The 15,505-nt window shown below is 47.3% G+C and overlaps 1 protein-coding gene across 1 annotated transcript in view; it reads right to left on the bottom strand.

The window, feature by feature from the left end:
• Positions 1-15,505, bottom strand: part of MDN1 (midasin AAA ATPase 1) — a 2,142,100-nt gene that overhangs the window by 1,886,385 nt on the left and 240,210 nt on the right. Inside the window, exon 21 of the mRNA XM_086926648.1 lies at positions 5,737-5,884. Within this exon, the coding sequence (XP_086782774.1) occupies positions 5,737-5,884 (148 nt within the window). The remainder of the gene's footprint in view (positions 1-5,736; positions 5,885-15,505) is intronic.

Below are 15,505 nucleotides of genomic sequence, written 5' to 3'. Positions count from 1 at the left end.
TCCTAAGCTCTGTAACAGCTGGATTGTTTGAGACGTGTGTTCTGCGCATTGGTGGTACGATTTTGCTTGTATAAGCCAATCGTCCAGGTAAGGGTACACATGGATGTGCTGCCTTTGGAGATGTGCTGCCACGGTCGCTAAGCATTTTGTAAAGACTCTTAGAGCCGCGGTAACCCCGAAGGGCAAAACCTTGAATTGGTAGTGTTGACCTTCTATTGTGAACCTGAGGTATTTTCTGTGGGCTGGATGGATGGGTATGTGGAAATACGCATCTTTGAGGTCGAGTGTTGCTAGGAAATCCCTCTGTTGTAGCAACAGGAGCACTTGTTGTAATGTGAGCATATGAAGGTGCTCTGACAGTATGTATTAATTTAGGGGTCTGAGGTCCAATATTGGTCTGAGAGAGCAGTCCTTTTTGGGAATAAGGAAATATATGGAGTACACTCCCTTCCCTTGCTGTTGGAAAGGGACTTGCTCAATGGCCCCCATTTCTAGCATGCAGTTCATCTCTTGTTGTAATAGGGTGATGTGTTCTCTGGACATTGGACAATGTCTTGGTGGTATGTTTGGTGGTGTATAAGTCAGTTCTAGGCAGTAGCCAGACTGGATAATTTCTCTCACCCACCTGTCTGTGGTAATTGTGTTCCAGACGGGTAGGAACTGTTGGAGTCTGCCTCCGACCGGTGTTATGTGGTCTGGAGGTAGTGTAATAGAGTCACTGTTTTGAGGCAGTGGAGGCTCTGGTGTTATTGCCTCCACGTCCTCTTCCCTTGGTATTGTTACCTCTGTAGCCTCCTCTGGTGGTGTTTTTAGTAAAGGAACTTTGTGCGTTACCTTTATATGAGGCCGTTGTTTGTGAGGTATGTCCTCGTGTGTTTGCCCGGTATGAGGAGCGACGAAAGGAAACCCTTTGTTGCTGAAATTGCAATGCCCCCATAGATTTCGCTGTATCTGTGTCCTTTTTCATTTTATCTAAAATGGTGTCTACATCAGGGCCAAACAGAAAGTCCTGATTAACAGGCTGGTTAAGGATAGTGGACTGTACCTCATTTTAAAACCAGAAATACGCAGCCATGCATGTCTGCGGAGTAGAACGCTAGTGTTGATTGACCTAGCTGCAGTGCCTGCTGCGTCAAGTGCGCATTTGATGGAGGCGTTTGTTATGAATTTCCCCTTCTGTATGAGATCTTGGGTCTGTGCTTTGAAAGGCTCAGGTAGGTGTTGCATTAGGGTCTCTAGCTGGTCGTAATGCGCCCTGTCGTACCGAGCCAGTAGAGCTTGTGTATTAGCTATCCTCTACGAGTTGGAGGCTTGTGCCGCTACTCTTTTCCCTGATGCCTCTAGTATATTTGATTCTTTGTCGGGGGGAGGTGCTTCCCCGGTTGTTTGGGAGTTGGCCCTTTTACGTGCGTTGGCCACTACCAGTGAATCAAGTGGTAACTGCCCTTTGATGTAAGTAGGGTCTGTAGGGGCTGCCCTATACTTTTTCTCTATTCTGTCTATTCTGGGGTTGATTACCCGTGCCCTGGCTGTGTCCTTAAATATGTCAGGTGCATGTTTCAGAACTCCCTTTAACATTGGAAGTGTTTTGACACTTTTTTCTGATGTAGGGAAGGTGTCAAATAAGAAGTCTTCTTTAACGGGGTCGTTATGCATATGCACGTTGTGGACCTGTGCAGCCCTGTCTAGGAGCTGATTAAAAACTACTGTGTCGTCAGTAGGAGACGGTTTAGTAGGATAAGAGGACATGTCAGGGATGGGAAGGTGTTGTAAGGGTCAGTTGGCTCTTCCCATGGTTCCTGTGGTTCAGTGTCCTGTAGTAAGTCATATTGAGGCTGTGGCTCATCCCCTGTGTTACCCTCGTCGTCCCCGTGATGAGCGGGAGAGTAAGTAATATAAGGATTGAAAGGAGTAGTAGGTATAATAGGTTAAAAAGGAATGAAGGGTCTAGAAGGAGAAGTTCCAAAGTCCTTTTTCTTTAGTGGAATGGGGGACTGAGGTTCAGAGTCCAAAGGCCTCTTTTTCCTATGAAGGATGGTAACTTTACCAGTCTGTGGGTCAATAACAATATTTGCTTGGTCGTCAGAGGGATCTAGGTGGAAGAGTTCTTCCTCAACAGTCCTGGGTTGAGTCTTAGGCTTTGGTTTGTAGACGACTTTAGGTTTAGGAACCGGCTTTTTCGGCTCGGGCCTTTTTTCGGGTCGACGCTTTTTTTGTGCTCCGTAGGCTTCTTCGGAGAAGTGTTGTCTCCCGAGTCGATGTTTTTGATGGGATCGATTGGAGTCTTGTTTTTGCGGCTGAGCGTCCTCTCCGGAGTAGATTGTCTTTTTTGGATCGACTGGTGTCTTCGGAACCGGTGTTTTCGGTCCGAGAGGACGTTCTGGCTTGACGCGTGCTTCGGTACGGCGCCTTTTGTTGGGTAGACTTTTTTTTGTGCTGAAGGCTTGTTTAGGTCGGCGACCTTCTTTGGTTCGGCGCCCTTGGGTTGTGTGGACTTGTTCCGGTCGACAACCGGTTTTGGGTCGACAATTTTGGGCTGTGTGGCCTTCTTGGGGTCGACAGTCTTTTTCGGCTCGACACTCTTTGGCTGTACGGCCGTTTTTGGATCGCCGTCCTTCGGGTCGGCGACCTTCTTTGGCTCTGGAACCTTCTTTGGGACGATGTTACTGGGCCCTGGGGTTTCTGAAGGTTTCGGTTTTGGAGCCGAGCCGGATGGCGGGGCAATCGAAACTTATTTATGATCTTGGCTAAGGCCTTTTGGCGATGCCTTGACCGGAGCCGTTGTTATTGGGGGTAGATGGTGTCGGGGGCAGGGTACTCGCGATTTGCCCCGGTGGGATCTCGTCATCGGAGTCCGAGTAGTCCTCTACGGTGACGATCTCTAGGTCTGAGTCCGGCGCCTCTTGTAGTTCTTGGTCGTCATCGAAGATGCTGTCCGGGTCTGGTGACTGTCGCTGCATTTCTTGCCTGGCTGCACGTCTGTTCCGAATAGTTTTCTTGGATCGAAACTGTGCACAGGCTGGACAGCTTTCCTCTTTATGGTCTGGGGAAAGGCACTTGTTGCATACTGAGTGCTTATCAGTATGTGGGAACTTGGCGCGGCATTGCGGGCACCTTTTAAACAGGCTACTTTCCATCGACGGTCGGCTCACGTGGCGTCGAAAAGGCCCAACGGCCCGCGTCGACAACCACTTGGAGATGGAAGGCTGGATCGAGTAGAGAGGTAACGATCGAGAACAATACCGACGAATCGAAGGCCTTTTGGCCTTAAGAAAAGTTTTGTTTTCGCTTCCGAAGTTGGAGTATAGGAGTTTGCATCCGAACCCAATGGTGGAAAAAAACAGGATGGAGAGGATGCCCATGTGCACTGTAGTCCAAGGGAGGAGTCACCTATCTCGTGATACTTCGAAAACTCTTCCAAGACAACAAGTGCAATCATCCGGACCCAACACTAGGCGGCGATCTATGCACAAGATATGAATTCAGCAGCCCACATGCCTCGAACGCTCTTTTCTGAAATCTCTCACAAATTTCTGGCCAGCAAGCAGCGCACGCGCTGCAACGCAGGCGAGACCTAAAATTCGGATGTATAATTCAGAATCTTTATTTGTTTATTGGGAAATATCAAAGCAATGCCTGAAAAGGTGATGTGAAAAATCAGCCAAGATGCCATGCCGTAGTCTTTTTAAGGTAGCCTTTAGTGTAAAGTAGAAAAAAAATACATGTGCGCTTGTTATTAAAAAACTGCCTCGCAGTTTTAGAGCTGGGAAATAATTCACTCCGCAGAAGGAATACAATGGAAACCTCTTGGTCCACTTAGATCTCAGAGAAAAACAGGCGCAGAGGAAGGAGTCAGATTAGGAAAGGAGGGTGGAGTGGTGGGAGGGTGGGTGTTGAATGTTGGCTCAAAGGGAAGTGTTTCAGACAGCAGCAAGTAACATGGTGCTGCCCATTAGAAGTGTGCACAAAGAAGCCACACAAGGTCAAAAAGCAAGGCAGAGCAGTCAGTAATGGAAGCACCAGCAGAGCCAGGCGTTAAAAAAACAGCTGAACACCCATCTCTCTGGGCATGCGGAGCCCGGCGGAGGGGCACCCCCAAAAATACAAACTTTGAAAGCACAAAAGGTATTAAACATTTCAGCTAAAGCCTAATTTGCGCCTGTGATGTGATTGTATTTCACCGTCCGAGGCCTGCAAACCCTCCGCCCGGAGTTATAAATAGATCTTCGGCCAGTGATGCATGTGTTAGGCAAACAATTTCCCAGATCTGTATGTAACTCCGTTATAATGTAATATATGCTCTGGCAGTCCCGGGTGGGTCACGTTCTAGCCACCGGGACTGGTGAGAGTCTTGGGTCTGGGTGCTGTGCCAAGCGAAGAAGAGATATGGTGGCGAGGAGCACCAAGCCGGAGCTCTCCACAAGCAGTGGTTGGGAGGGGTGAGTATGGGAGGGGAGTAGGGGCTGTTTGTATTCCATTCTGCAACTAGAGGGACAAATGGAAATTAAGCAGCAGAAAAAAATACGGCGAAACAAAATCTACCTGAACTAAACAAGACTCCTGCACTCCGATCCAAACTGACCTTATAAGGCCAGAGGGACACCCCAACAGTAGCCAGAAACAAGCAGCTCAAGATGAGTGGTGGGGGCGGGCACAGGGAGACAAGGGGGAGTGATGCAGGGGAGACAAGGAGGCACTGCAGCTGCCACCCTGCGCGCCACTGCTCGCTCCCGCAAGCAAAACTCAGTGGGAGTGAACCTTTACAGAAGAGGTAGGACATGCACCCACCTTTAGCCATTTGCAGGCTACGATTACAAAATGACACACGCAAAAGTCAACCCCATGCGTGGGAGAGTCAGACCCACACAGAGTAGTTTAGAGTAGTTACAAGAAGCCTCGCAGAGCAACGCATGCACGCTGCACTAGGCTCAACCTAAAAAACTAAGTCCAAGTGACCAATAAAAACAGGAGGCCAGAAAGCAAAGAGACAAGGGGAAACATGCCAAAACATGCCAAGTCTAACATCTACATAAACAGATGATGGCCTTGTGTTCAGGCTTCCATGATCATTGTAGCCCCAGTTCCCACAGGTAATACATACCACCAACATAACTACCACAGAGTTTTAACAGTGACTCACTTATCTAAGTATTACCAGTGCCATAAAATGTATTACGGTTACAGAACAAAAACTTAAATAAACCTTTTCTTTGTAAAAGGACACAGTTTAGACTTCAGAGTTGCAGTGAGTGTGACCCTGCAACACTCTGAACATCAAAGGGTTTACTTGACAATTGAGTAAGCTTGCAGTAATATCTGGTTCATGTGCTTCAAATAAATGGGGAAAAACTTGTACCAAGTACTATGTAACTGCCCTTACGTTAAACCGAGCCAGAAGAACTGGCCTAAGAGAAGGTAATAATGGTTCTGTTATTTTTACACCCAACCACATTTTTTACATCTAAAAATAGGCAACAAAAATGTCACAAAACTCCCAGGAGCTAGCCTACACTCAATACAGATAAACAGCTTGTCTAAACAGTTTGCCCACTGCAAATAAAAATTCATCTGCTGTTTTGCCAAGTCTCCCCACCCTTAACTTTTGGTTAATATAATGCTCTCTGCTGCTTCACAGGCGCACACAATTGTTTAAACACTGCAAAGAGACTTGGTAAACCTTTATTTCCAATCAAATACCTGATGTTTTGCTAACAGTCATGTAAAATTAATCAATACCTCGTAAAGAGAGCGCTGTATGCTGTTGCATGGATTTGTAGCTGCGTATCTCAGAGCTCGGCAAAGTGTGCGAAGACTGTAATGAGGTCTGTGACCAGTCCCATCCACAAGCTTGGAATTGGATACTTTCCGCACAGATAAATAGAAGCTAGAAAATAAAGGGTGCATCAGAAACTTAATGAGCGTAAGGTGAAGAATAGGAAATGTACATGTAAAACCAAATTAAACAGGCACTGAAACAGGATTTTTTTTTTTCATTTTCGTCTCACTACAATCTTTCAATCATAAAATTTCAATATTTGTGACTTCTTAGCTGAATTTTGAGCAAAGGAAAAAAATGTGCACTATAAAAGGAGTGGAACTAAAGAAAAGGAAAATGTTACTTACCCTGTAAGCATCTATTTGAAGAATATAGTGCTGTTAAGTTCATATCCTTTACATATTCCTGCCATCTAGTGTTCTCAGACATTTGCAACTTGTTTTTCTTAGACGTATTTTGCATCATCATATATATGGACTCCTTCCTAAGTTGGCAGTGTGCATGGAGATCTGTTTCATTGTTAAGATTGCTTTTTGCATAGAAGGTGTAGGAAAGTGCCCCTTTGCGCACGGTTTTCCCCTAACTTTTTGTCCGATACAGGATACCAACTTGACTGAGTGTGCTGGGAACCTGCTAACCAGGCCCCAGTACCGGTGTTCTTTACTAAAACTGTACCTTTGTACCTACAATTGGCACGCCTCTGGCCCACCTATAAGACCCTTGAAAAAGGTACCCATGGTACCAAGGGCCTTGTGACCAGATAGGGCCTCTGAGGGTGCAGCATGTTTTATGCCACTCTCAGAGACCCTTCACCTAAACAACTCAACCCTGCCAATGCAGAATGCATGTTTTGGTGCAGACCAAACTAAAGAATCGATGTGGCACACATCCATGTGTGTCATGCCAATCAACACTGCCTGTGGCATGGATAAGTCATCCCCTAGCAGGCCTAACAGCCCAAAAGGCAGGGTGCACCATACCCAGGTGAGAACATATCTGCAAGAGCAATATACCCCTACAGTGTCTGTGCCATTCACAGACACTATGTGCAGTGAAGCCATTTTGAAAGCATGGGCTGGAAGTTTGTCAACACAAACTCCACAGCTCCATGATGGCTTTATTTAAGTCTGAGAAGTTTGGTATCAAACTTCCCAGCACAATAAACCCACACTGATGCCAGTGTGGGATTCAATGAAAAATGCACTCAGAGGGCATCTTACAGATGCCCCATTAAAAACGACCAACCCTGGTGTGGTTCCGGACTGGCTCTCCTCTCAGCCATCTGCCACCATCAGACAGGTTTCTGGACCCCTGGGTAGAGAGGCTCTGTTCCCTGGGTCTGGAAACAAAGCACATCCTGGGCAAAGTTGTTATGCCGCCTCCCCCAGGACATGCAGGGTCCTCGAAGAGGGCGCTTCAAAGGCCGGCCTCCTTTGTTAGCTGCCCCAAGCCTTTTGCTGCTGTCAGCAAATAACTTCCCATCGGTTCTGACCCCTAGTTTGGGTGTGAGAACCGGTGGGAAAACAGCCTGGAAGGGAGGTGTTCCAACCTTTGCCATCACCACCCCTTTGGTGAGGGAGGCGAAGTGAGGGCCACCTCTCAGACCGTGCCATCTTTTTGATGGGGTGACCCTCCAATCAAGAAGAGGCCTATGCCCCCTACCACTGAAGGGTGGCATACTAGAGGTTGTAGACACTCTAGGAAAGGGACCCATTGGTCACAACCTGCACACACCTGTAACACCCCTAAATCTAGTATTTAGGGGCACCCCTGAACCTTGCCTCCTCTGATCTGATGTGACAAGCAGGAGGACCAAGAGCCGTGCTACAAAAGAGAACGACGACAACTGCTGTGGCCCCAGCCCTACCGGCCTGTCTCCTGCTCTGAACCCCTGCGAGTTGAACTCTGCGTGTCCTGCAGCCAGCAGCCCCAAAACACCCCAGGGACCTGCCCTGCCTTCCTAAAGAACTGTACTCTCCGGTGGACATCGGATTTGTCCAACACCAACCCAAACCAGGACTCCAGATCCGGCCGGATCCGCGAGCCCTTACCACTCTACACCCAGCACCCATGCCCAGAGTGACCAAACACCCCAGCAAGGTTCCCCAAGCAATTCGGACCCGTGTTCCAGCGATGGGCGACCTATATCCACCTTCTCCTCGATGCCTGCAGCCCCATTCTAAAGGGTCCCCAGAACCGGTGGAAAGAGCCTGACCGGAAAGGACACCACCCGTAGCTCCTGAGATCTGGGGTGCCCTTTTCCGCAACCGACGTCTTCCATTGAAAAGCATTGGGCTCCCGACATCTCCTGAGCACCCTGCACCCTGCCGCCCCTGCGCCGCTGGTGGTATGGACTTGGTGTCTACCTGGGATCCCCTTTGCCCTAACTTTAACCCTAGGATCTTGACTCCTGAGACAGAGTGGCTTGCCCATGAGCAGCCCCCAACGAGGTGCCCCTAACCCCATTGGCTAACACTGGCACCCAGTACTCTGCACCTGGTCGCCTTAGTGACGCTGGTCGTGCCCCTTGAGTGCCAACCTGAACCTTGGGGAACCTTGGTTCAATCCTCTACAACTCCAACTCAGAAACAGTTTACTTACCTGCAAACCTAATGTAGGAAGGTGGATATCTGACTATATGGTTACCCCAACTTTTTGCCTAGTGTTTAGCTGGTTTTCGACTTAGTTGGCCTGGAATCCTGCTAATCAGGGCCCCAGGCTATCTGTCTCACTGTAAAATGGACTCAATGTACTTTAGGTACATCTCCAATTGGATATTGGGTCACCTTATGAGCCCCTGTATAGTGTACCATAGGTACCAGGGCATAATCTGCCCCTTGTCCCCATATTGCTTCTACCCCCTGCCCACACCCTGCATTTCTTCTCCCATTCACTTTGCTTTAAAAAAGGAACGCTCTAATCACTTTTTTTCTTGTTAGTTACCGATCCAACTATGATCAGCAACTAAAATAAAACAAAAAAAACTGCTGTCATTTTGTAGGTGCTTGTATGCGTGATGCGCCTACAAATGACAAAGCCTTGTTTAATTTTTTATATTCTGTAGCCAAGTGCCAAAGCATCGGGAATGCTGTTCCCTTTGGATGAAACCATTGGCAAAGACAATAGGCCTCAGAGACATATCGTCTCTGCCAATGCTTGTTTAAATTCAGAGAATCCCGCTAGGAATTTTTTTACACCCTTGATATCGCAGTCTAACTGTAGCACTTAAAGACCAGAGTAATAAACTACAATCAGCAACTTCAAGTGGCACTGCATTTATGTTCTTCCTCCCATCATATTGTAAAGCGCTCTGATATCCTTCGGGATCTTGTTCGCGCTATATAAAACTTTATAAATAAATAAATAAGTGCATCCAAGGCCTACCAGGGACTGCAGCGTTTATTATGCCACCCCTGGCTGGCCATCCACATTAACACAACTGGCTGATCACTCAGCTGGGGCAAAGATGTGTAATCACCCCTTGCTTAGGTATAGTATCCCTATACCTACCATTACATATAGACACATATATACCTATAAGTCACTCCTATGGCAGGCCTTGACAATCCTGAAGGCAGAGTGCTTGGTTTTATGTGAGATGGTGCTCTAGCATGAGCTGAGCGTGTCTGCAGCTTTCGGAACCATGTCCTTATAGCTGTTCTATGATATTGCCATACCATCTACTTTTAAGGGCATTATAATCCTCGCGGTTAATGCTAACTTTGGTTTGCCTTTATCAAAACATGTCGTGTAAGGTGTCATATGCGTTGGAATACTACCCCCCCACCCCCCGCCAGTCCTGGCGGCGGGGGTAGCATTCCACCCTTCTAGAGGGAGAAGACATGTAGTTGTAGCTTTATCCGGTTAAAGTTAAACAGAGCCTCAGCATCACAAAATGCAGAGGGAGCCCTTCCAGCGAGGGAGGCCTCCCCAGACAAGCTATAGTTTTTTGGGGCAGGGTGGGTTGAATGAAATGAGACACTGCCTGGGGCACACCAGGTGCTCCATGCATAGCCCGGTTCAAACCAGTTGCTGGGGCACTGTAGCCCCAGCTCTGGCGCAAAACTGGACAAAGGGAAAGGGGTGAAACCACCCCCTTCCCTGGTCCCACCCATTGGAGGGACCTAGCAGGTAATCTAGCCCCTTTAATCAGTATAAAGCTAGGAGCTGAGTCTAGAGACTTTAGATTATCCTGAACTAAAACTCTGAAACGAAACTCTGGACCTTCGACATTCTACTGCAACTAGAAGACTGAAGAATTTCCCTTGTGGTCAAGGAGTGAACCCCCTGTGCAAACAGGCACCACCTAGCAAATTACCGGTTTGCTTTGTCGACTCTCTCGAAGGATCCCGACGACTGCTTCACAGGACTGGACTTCCAGATTTCTCGGACCCCAACCCACACCTCCAGCAAAGCTGAGACCCGTGGCGGACACGAGACGTGGGACCGGACACCTGGACATTTTGCCCTTTGCTAAACTGTGCAGCTTCTGAGGCGTCCTCGAAGTTGTGCATTGGGACTTGAGGGCCCCAGCCCGAGCCGTAAGTGCACCGAAGCTCATCCCTCCACGAGTGCCGCGGGGGCCTGCGCTTGCATTTCTCCTCTACGCGTCTTTGCGGTTGCTAGCCCGTTGGCTAATGGCCATCTTGAAGACACCATTTTGAATCAACGCTGCTTGCCTGGTTGCTCTGGGCTTGGCCTTGCTTTCCTGTAAAGGGGAAGCTACACAGACCTTGCTGGTCTGTACAAGAAGCCGATCTACACATCCTGCGTGTGTTGCCTTTGCCAAGGCTTGTTGACTCCAATCCGGAAGCCGACACCGCCAACAGCGAGAGCCTTCGTGGGAAAGTCCGTAACCAGCTCCTGGTAGTCGTCGACGCCTCCTGGTCCACGTGGCTGCAGAGACAAGTTTCACTTCTTCACCTGTTTGCAGCTCGATTTCGCCCGGTTCCTTCCTGGTCACTGGCTAGTGACCCAGACTCTGTCCCCTCTGATTTCAGGTTCTTCACTTCTTCGATCCACCCTTGGATCCATCCGGACATCTTACTCCTGGTCGCCTGCAGCATCTTCTTGCAGCTCTCCATAGGATTCGACGACGAAACTCGACAACTTCACACCTATGCACCTGGCTTCCCGGGGTGAGGTAACTCGAGTACTCTGGTGCTCCCGTGGGTAATAACTATCCAAGTGTCCTACTTTAACTGGGTTTTCCCGTAGTCCACCCGGAAGTGTCCGAAATCAACTACTTTGTTAACTTTACGTTCCCATTAAAAGTCTATGAGAACTTGCGTGTGTGTTTAGACACTGCACACGCATCATGTGAGACTCCTACTTCCTAACCTGTGGTTGTTCAGTGTACTCGCAGCGATTCCCTAGGCCCATTCACCTGTTCTGAAGTGGTTCTTATACCACTTACTTAGTATATGGTTCGTGAGGCCCCTAGGGCAGAATTGTATTTGTGCAACTTATAGTATGCTTATTGAGTCACTTGTGCTGTATCTCGAACTCTGACCTCATAAAGAGTGTAGAATAGTGGACATCACATATAAGGCCAACTTTTCACACCTAACACTTAGTTTTTCCCCATTGGACAGAATGGTGAGTTTTCTCCGAAGATTCTTCTGTGTTGAACTGTCTTGTACTGCAAGAAAAAGTATCTTTGTGCCTTCAAAACGTTACGCTATCTCCTATTGTCCTGTGTTGCTTGAACTGCGTTTCATGATAAACTAGGAAAGTAATCTCAAAGTAATCCAAAAGTAATATACAAGTAATGTCAAGTGCTTCTGAACGTTTTACAAATTGTTTTCTCAACCGCATAAGTAATCTAAGTGTTCCTACAAATCCAATGTAATCTGTCTTTTGAATAGTAACATAGTATGAAGAGTTTAACTTACCTTCTACTAAGTAAATCTTGGTTCTAGAAATAAAACAAAATATTTATTTTTCATACAACCAATAGGTCTGGATTCAGTCTGAGTGTGTGACATTTTTTGCCTGAGTGTGTACAACAAATGCTCAACACTACCCTCTGACGAGCCTGACTGCTTAACCACACTACCACAAAAAAGAGTAAGGTATTATCTACTTTAGCCTCTGCTATACCTCTGGGGATCCGTTTGTCTCTGCACACTAAACCTTATTTTGGTTTAGTATATACAGAGCCTACTTCCTACAGAAGGTGAGCATACCGATGAAGCAGTAGGTAGGACAGCTTGGGGACAATGTGTGCAGTTTTGTATAACAGGTTACAAATGTAAGTTAGAGAAGAATAACTGTTGCAACCACTGGCTGCCTAGGGAGGAGGGTGGGCGCATGTCAATCTACAGCACTACATGCTACATACAGATGCTTACAGGGTAACATTTTCTATTCGTAACAATTGTGACTGTGGATACACATGCTCTGAATAGACTGTAAAGCGGTCATATTTTAAGCAATGGTCACCTAGTGGATGGTACACATGTTTGAAACTGAGTCCTTAAGGCAGCCCGACCAACTCTAGCTTGTTGGTGAGCCAGTACACCCATACAGTAGTATTTATTAAATGTGTGTGGATATGACCATGTACCTACCTGACAAATGTCTGCAACAGAAATATTACCAAGAAATGCCACAGTGAGCCCATTCTTACAGGTGGAATGCAGCCAAGGACGGACAGGCAACCCGCTTTTGCCTTTGAAGTAGCAGGTTTGGATGCACTCGACAATCCACCTAGCTATACCACCCTTTGGGAGGATAATCCTTGTGAGGCTTAGCGAGCACACCAAAAAGTTGTTGTGTGTTGTCGAAAGTCTTGGTCCTGTCAATGTAATACAGGGGAGTGTATTTGTAGATCAAGAGTGTAAAGATCCCTCTCTGTTACATAGTCTGATTGAGGGGAAAAGATGGGGAGCTCCATAGCTGGTTTAGATGAAAAGGGTTACCACCCTTGGGAGGAATTTGGGGTTGGTCCCGAGGACAACTCTGTTGTTAATCACCTAGAAGAAAGGCTGCTTTAAATGAGGGCCTGCACCTAGCTAACATGCCTTAGGGACCTAAAGGCTACAAGAAAGATGACCTTACAAGAGAGGAACTGTAAACGGCATGAATGTAGTGGTTCGAAAGGAGGGCCCATTAGTCTGGTATAAACGATATTAAGGCTCCAGAATGGGGCACAACATCTCTAGAAGGGATTACCAGTTTCAGTCCTTCCATAAAAGCCTTGATGACAAAGATAATAAATAATGGAGAATGTTCAATATTTAGCATGTAGGCTTCATGAACAGTCAAGTGAAGGCTTATGGATGTGAAAGCTAGATCTGACTTCTGGAGGTGAAGCAAGTAATGGACACTATGTTGGACTGCAGGACTGAGAGTGGTCTAGGTGCTTTGGAATAGAGTAGTGGACAATCCCTTTCCGCTTGGCAGCGTAGCAGACATGTCCCTTGGGTCTGGGAGCATCCTTGAGAATGTCATGCATTCTTGAAGCAGGTTGAGCTAACCACATTCTAAGGCCTCAGGAGCCAAATGGCCTGATTGACCTAGGGTTTGGGTGTCTGGTTCTGCCTTGGTTCTGCATTAGAAGGTCCTGCCTGTTGAGGCACTTCTCATGGGAAACAACTGACATCTCAGGAACCAAGTTTGTTTCTCCCACAAGCCACAAAGATGAGAGTAACGGAGGTTTGCCAAAGATTCTTGACCACGTACAGTGAGAGGAAGAAAAGCATAGGCTAAGATCCCTGAACAGTTCATCCTTAGAGCAGTGCATTTGTGTGTGGTGGCTAAGTGGTCAACGTCAGTGAGGCCCCTTCTCCCCCAATGACGGAAGTACAGGAGTAGGATTTGAGTGTTCCCACTCATGGATTTGTTGCTGAACTCTGCTACGCTGAGCTGCATATTCGCTGTGCACTCTCAAAAGATACTCTGCCCATAAGGTGAATTACTTCAGGAAGGGGATAAGTGTGGAATCTGTGAGTAATCGGCAGGTGGATAGAGCATACATCAGAAAGATCATTACGGATAGATAATTCTACCTGCAGATTCTGCTTCTTTGAAGAGATTCCCAACCAATGCATTCCTTAGGAGGGGGAGACAGCCATTACAATGCGGGCTTTACACCGCGCTACCATTATGACGCAGCCATCACAACGCAAGTTGTTAGAACGACTTGCGCTGGATGGCGCTATATATTAAGGAATAGTATGATTTACTATTCCAACACCTTCCCTACTGTTACGTAGGCTGGAGTTGGAATAGTAAATTATACTATTCCTAAATCCAGCACAAGTCGTTGTAACGACTTGCGTTGTGATGGATGCGTTGTAATGGTAGCGCGCTGTAAAGCCCGCGTTGTCATGACATACATCAGTATTGTTTTGCGAACGTTTGAATGAATGCCGAAGTCACCACTTTATAATTGTTCACTACTAGCCCATCTCTAGTCAAGGCAGCAGTGGAAGACTTCTTCCTGGAGGAATGGGTCTGAGTTCCCTAGGGAATTTTTTTCTTCTCCATTCCATAGCAGAACTTGATGTACAGTATAACCCAGAGGGAAACAGTTGTCTTTGACCCGCCTTGCTTTTCTTTTTGCCTATTTGCCCAAAAAAGAACTGGTCATCAGACCGTTCTTTTAAGTGTGGTAATGTTATAGCTTAACACATTCGCTGCGGCGGCTATTCCGCCGCAGAGCTAAAGGGGCGGGGGGCCGCACCGCGCGTCCATGCTGGTGACAGAACCGCTCCGTCACCCGCCTCGGTTGAGCTGTGCTCATGACTGAGCGGTTCCGTCATGGCCCCGCCCGCTCAATAGAACGCACCGCGCAAGCACGCCGGGCGGGCCATGACGGAACCGCTCCGTCATCAGCACAGCGCTACCGCGGCTGATGACGGAGCGGTTCCCTCATCAGCACAGATGTGGTTAATGCAAAAATCTGATTAAACCTATGCAACCACACCTCCTCCTGGGTAGGGTGAAGCAGCGTTTAACGCTACCGACTCAGTACGAGCCCGCCTGGAAAGAAGCATATGAAAGGAACAAATCCACAAAGCATGCAGCTCACAAACAAGATGTGCAGAGGTCAACACATCTAAAAACACAGTCTTTAAAGTAGCCAACCAAAACTGGTAACTATGCGGGGGCTCAAACGGAGTAATGTCGGCACTAAATTTAGGTTCTGCTGAGGAACTGGCAGAAACAAATTCATCAAACCCTTCAAAAATTTGACTGGCGACTTGAACAAGGAAGGTTGGACTGAAAGACACAACAAGCCTGACAAAGGCACAATATATCTCTTGAACGTGCTACCCTTACTGGGCTAAGGACAAAGCCAATCAGAGGATTTTAGCCATGGTCACTTTCATGGGATCAATGTGTTTGCTGGAGCACCAGGCTATAAAACTTACTTCATATCCCAGAATACACTAATTTAGTTGCGAGGTGATAAGCTGACAGGCTCACTCCAACCATCGTGGTAGAAGCTAAAAAGAACTCAGAGTGCCCTGCTCAATCTCCAAGCATGAAGTGATAGTAATCCTTGGAGATTAGGCTACTGAATCCACTGCTCCTCGAGGTTGTCAGGATAAAGGTTTGAATCATACACCATCTTACGGAAATGACAAGTGGGTGCTGCATATTGCTCAAGATGTTCATGTCCTGCTTTTCATAATCCTCCCTCCAGCAGCCTCACTAAAGTAAATGCCCAAATTTCAACAGGAGCTTCCATAAGCCAATACAGACTCAGCATCTTCCTCT

The sequence above is a fragment of the Lissotriton vulgaris genome, chromosome 6 (assembly GCF_964263255.1).
Source record: "Lissotriton vulgaris chromosome 6, aLisVul1.2, whole genome shotgun sequence".
Lineage (NCBI taxonomy): Eukaryota > Metazoa > Chordata > Amphibia > Caudata > Salamandridae > Lissotriton > Lissotriton vulgaris.
The sequence above is the reverse complement of the archived record's forward strand: the minus strand, read 5'-3'. Positions and strand labels throughout refer to the sequence as shown.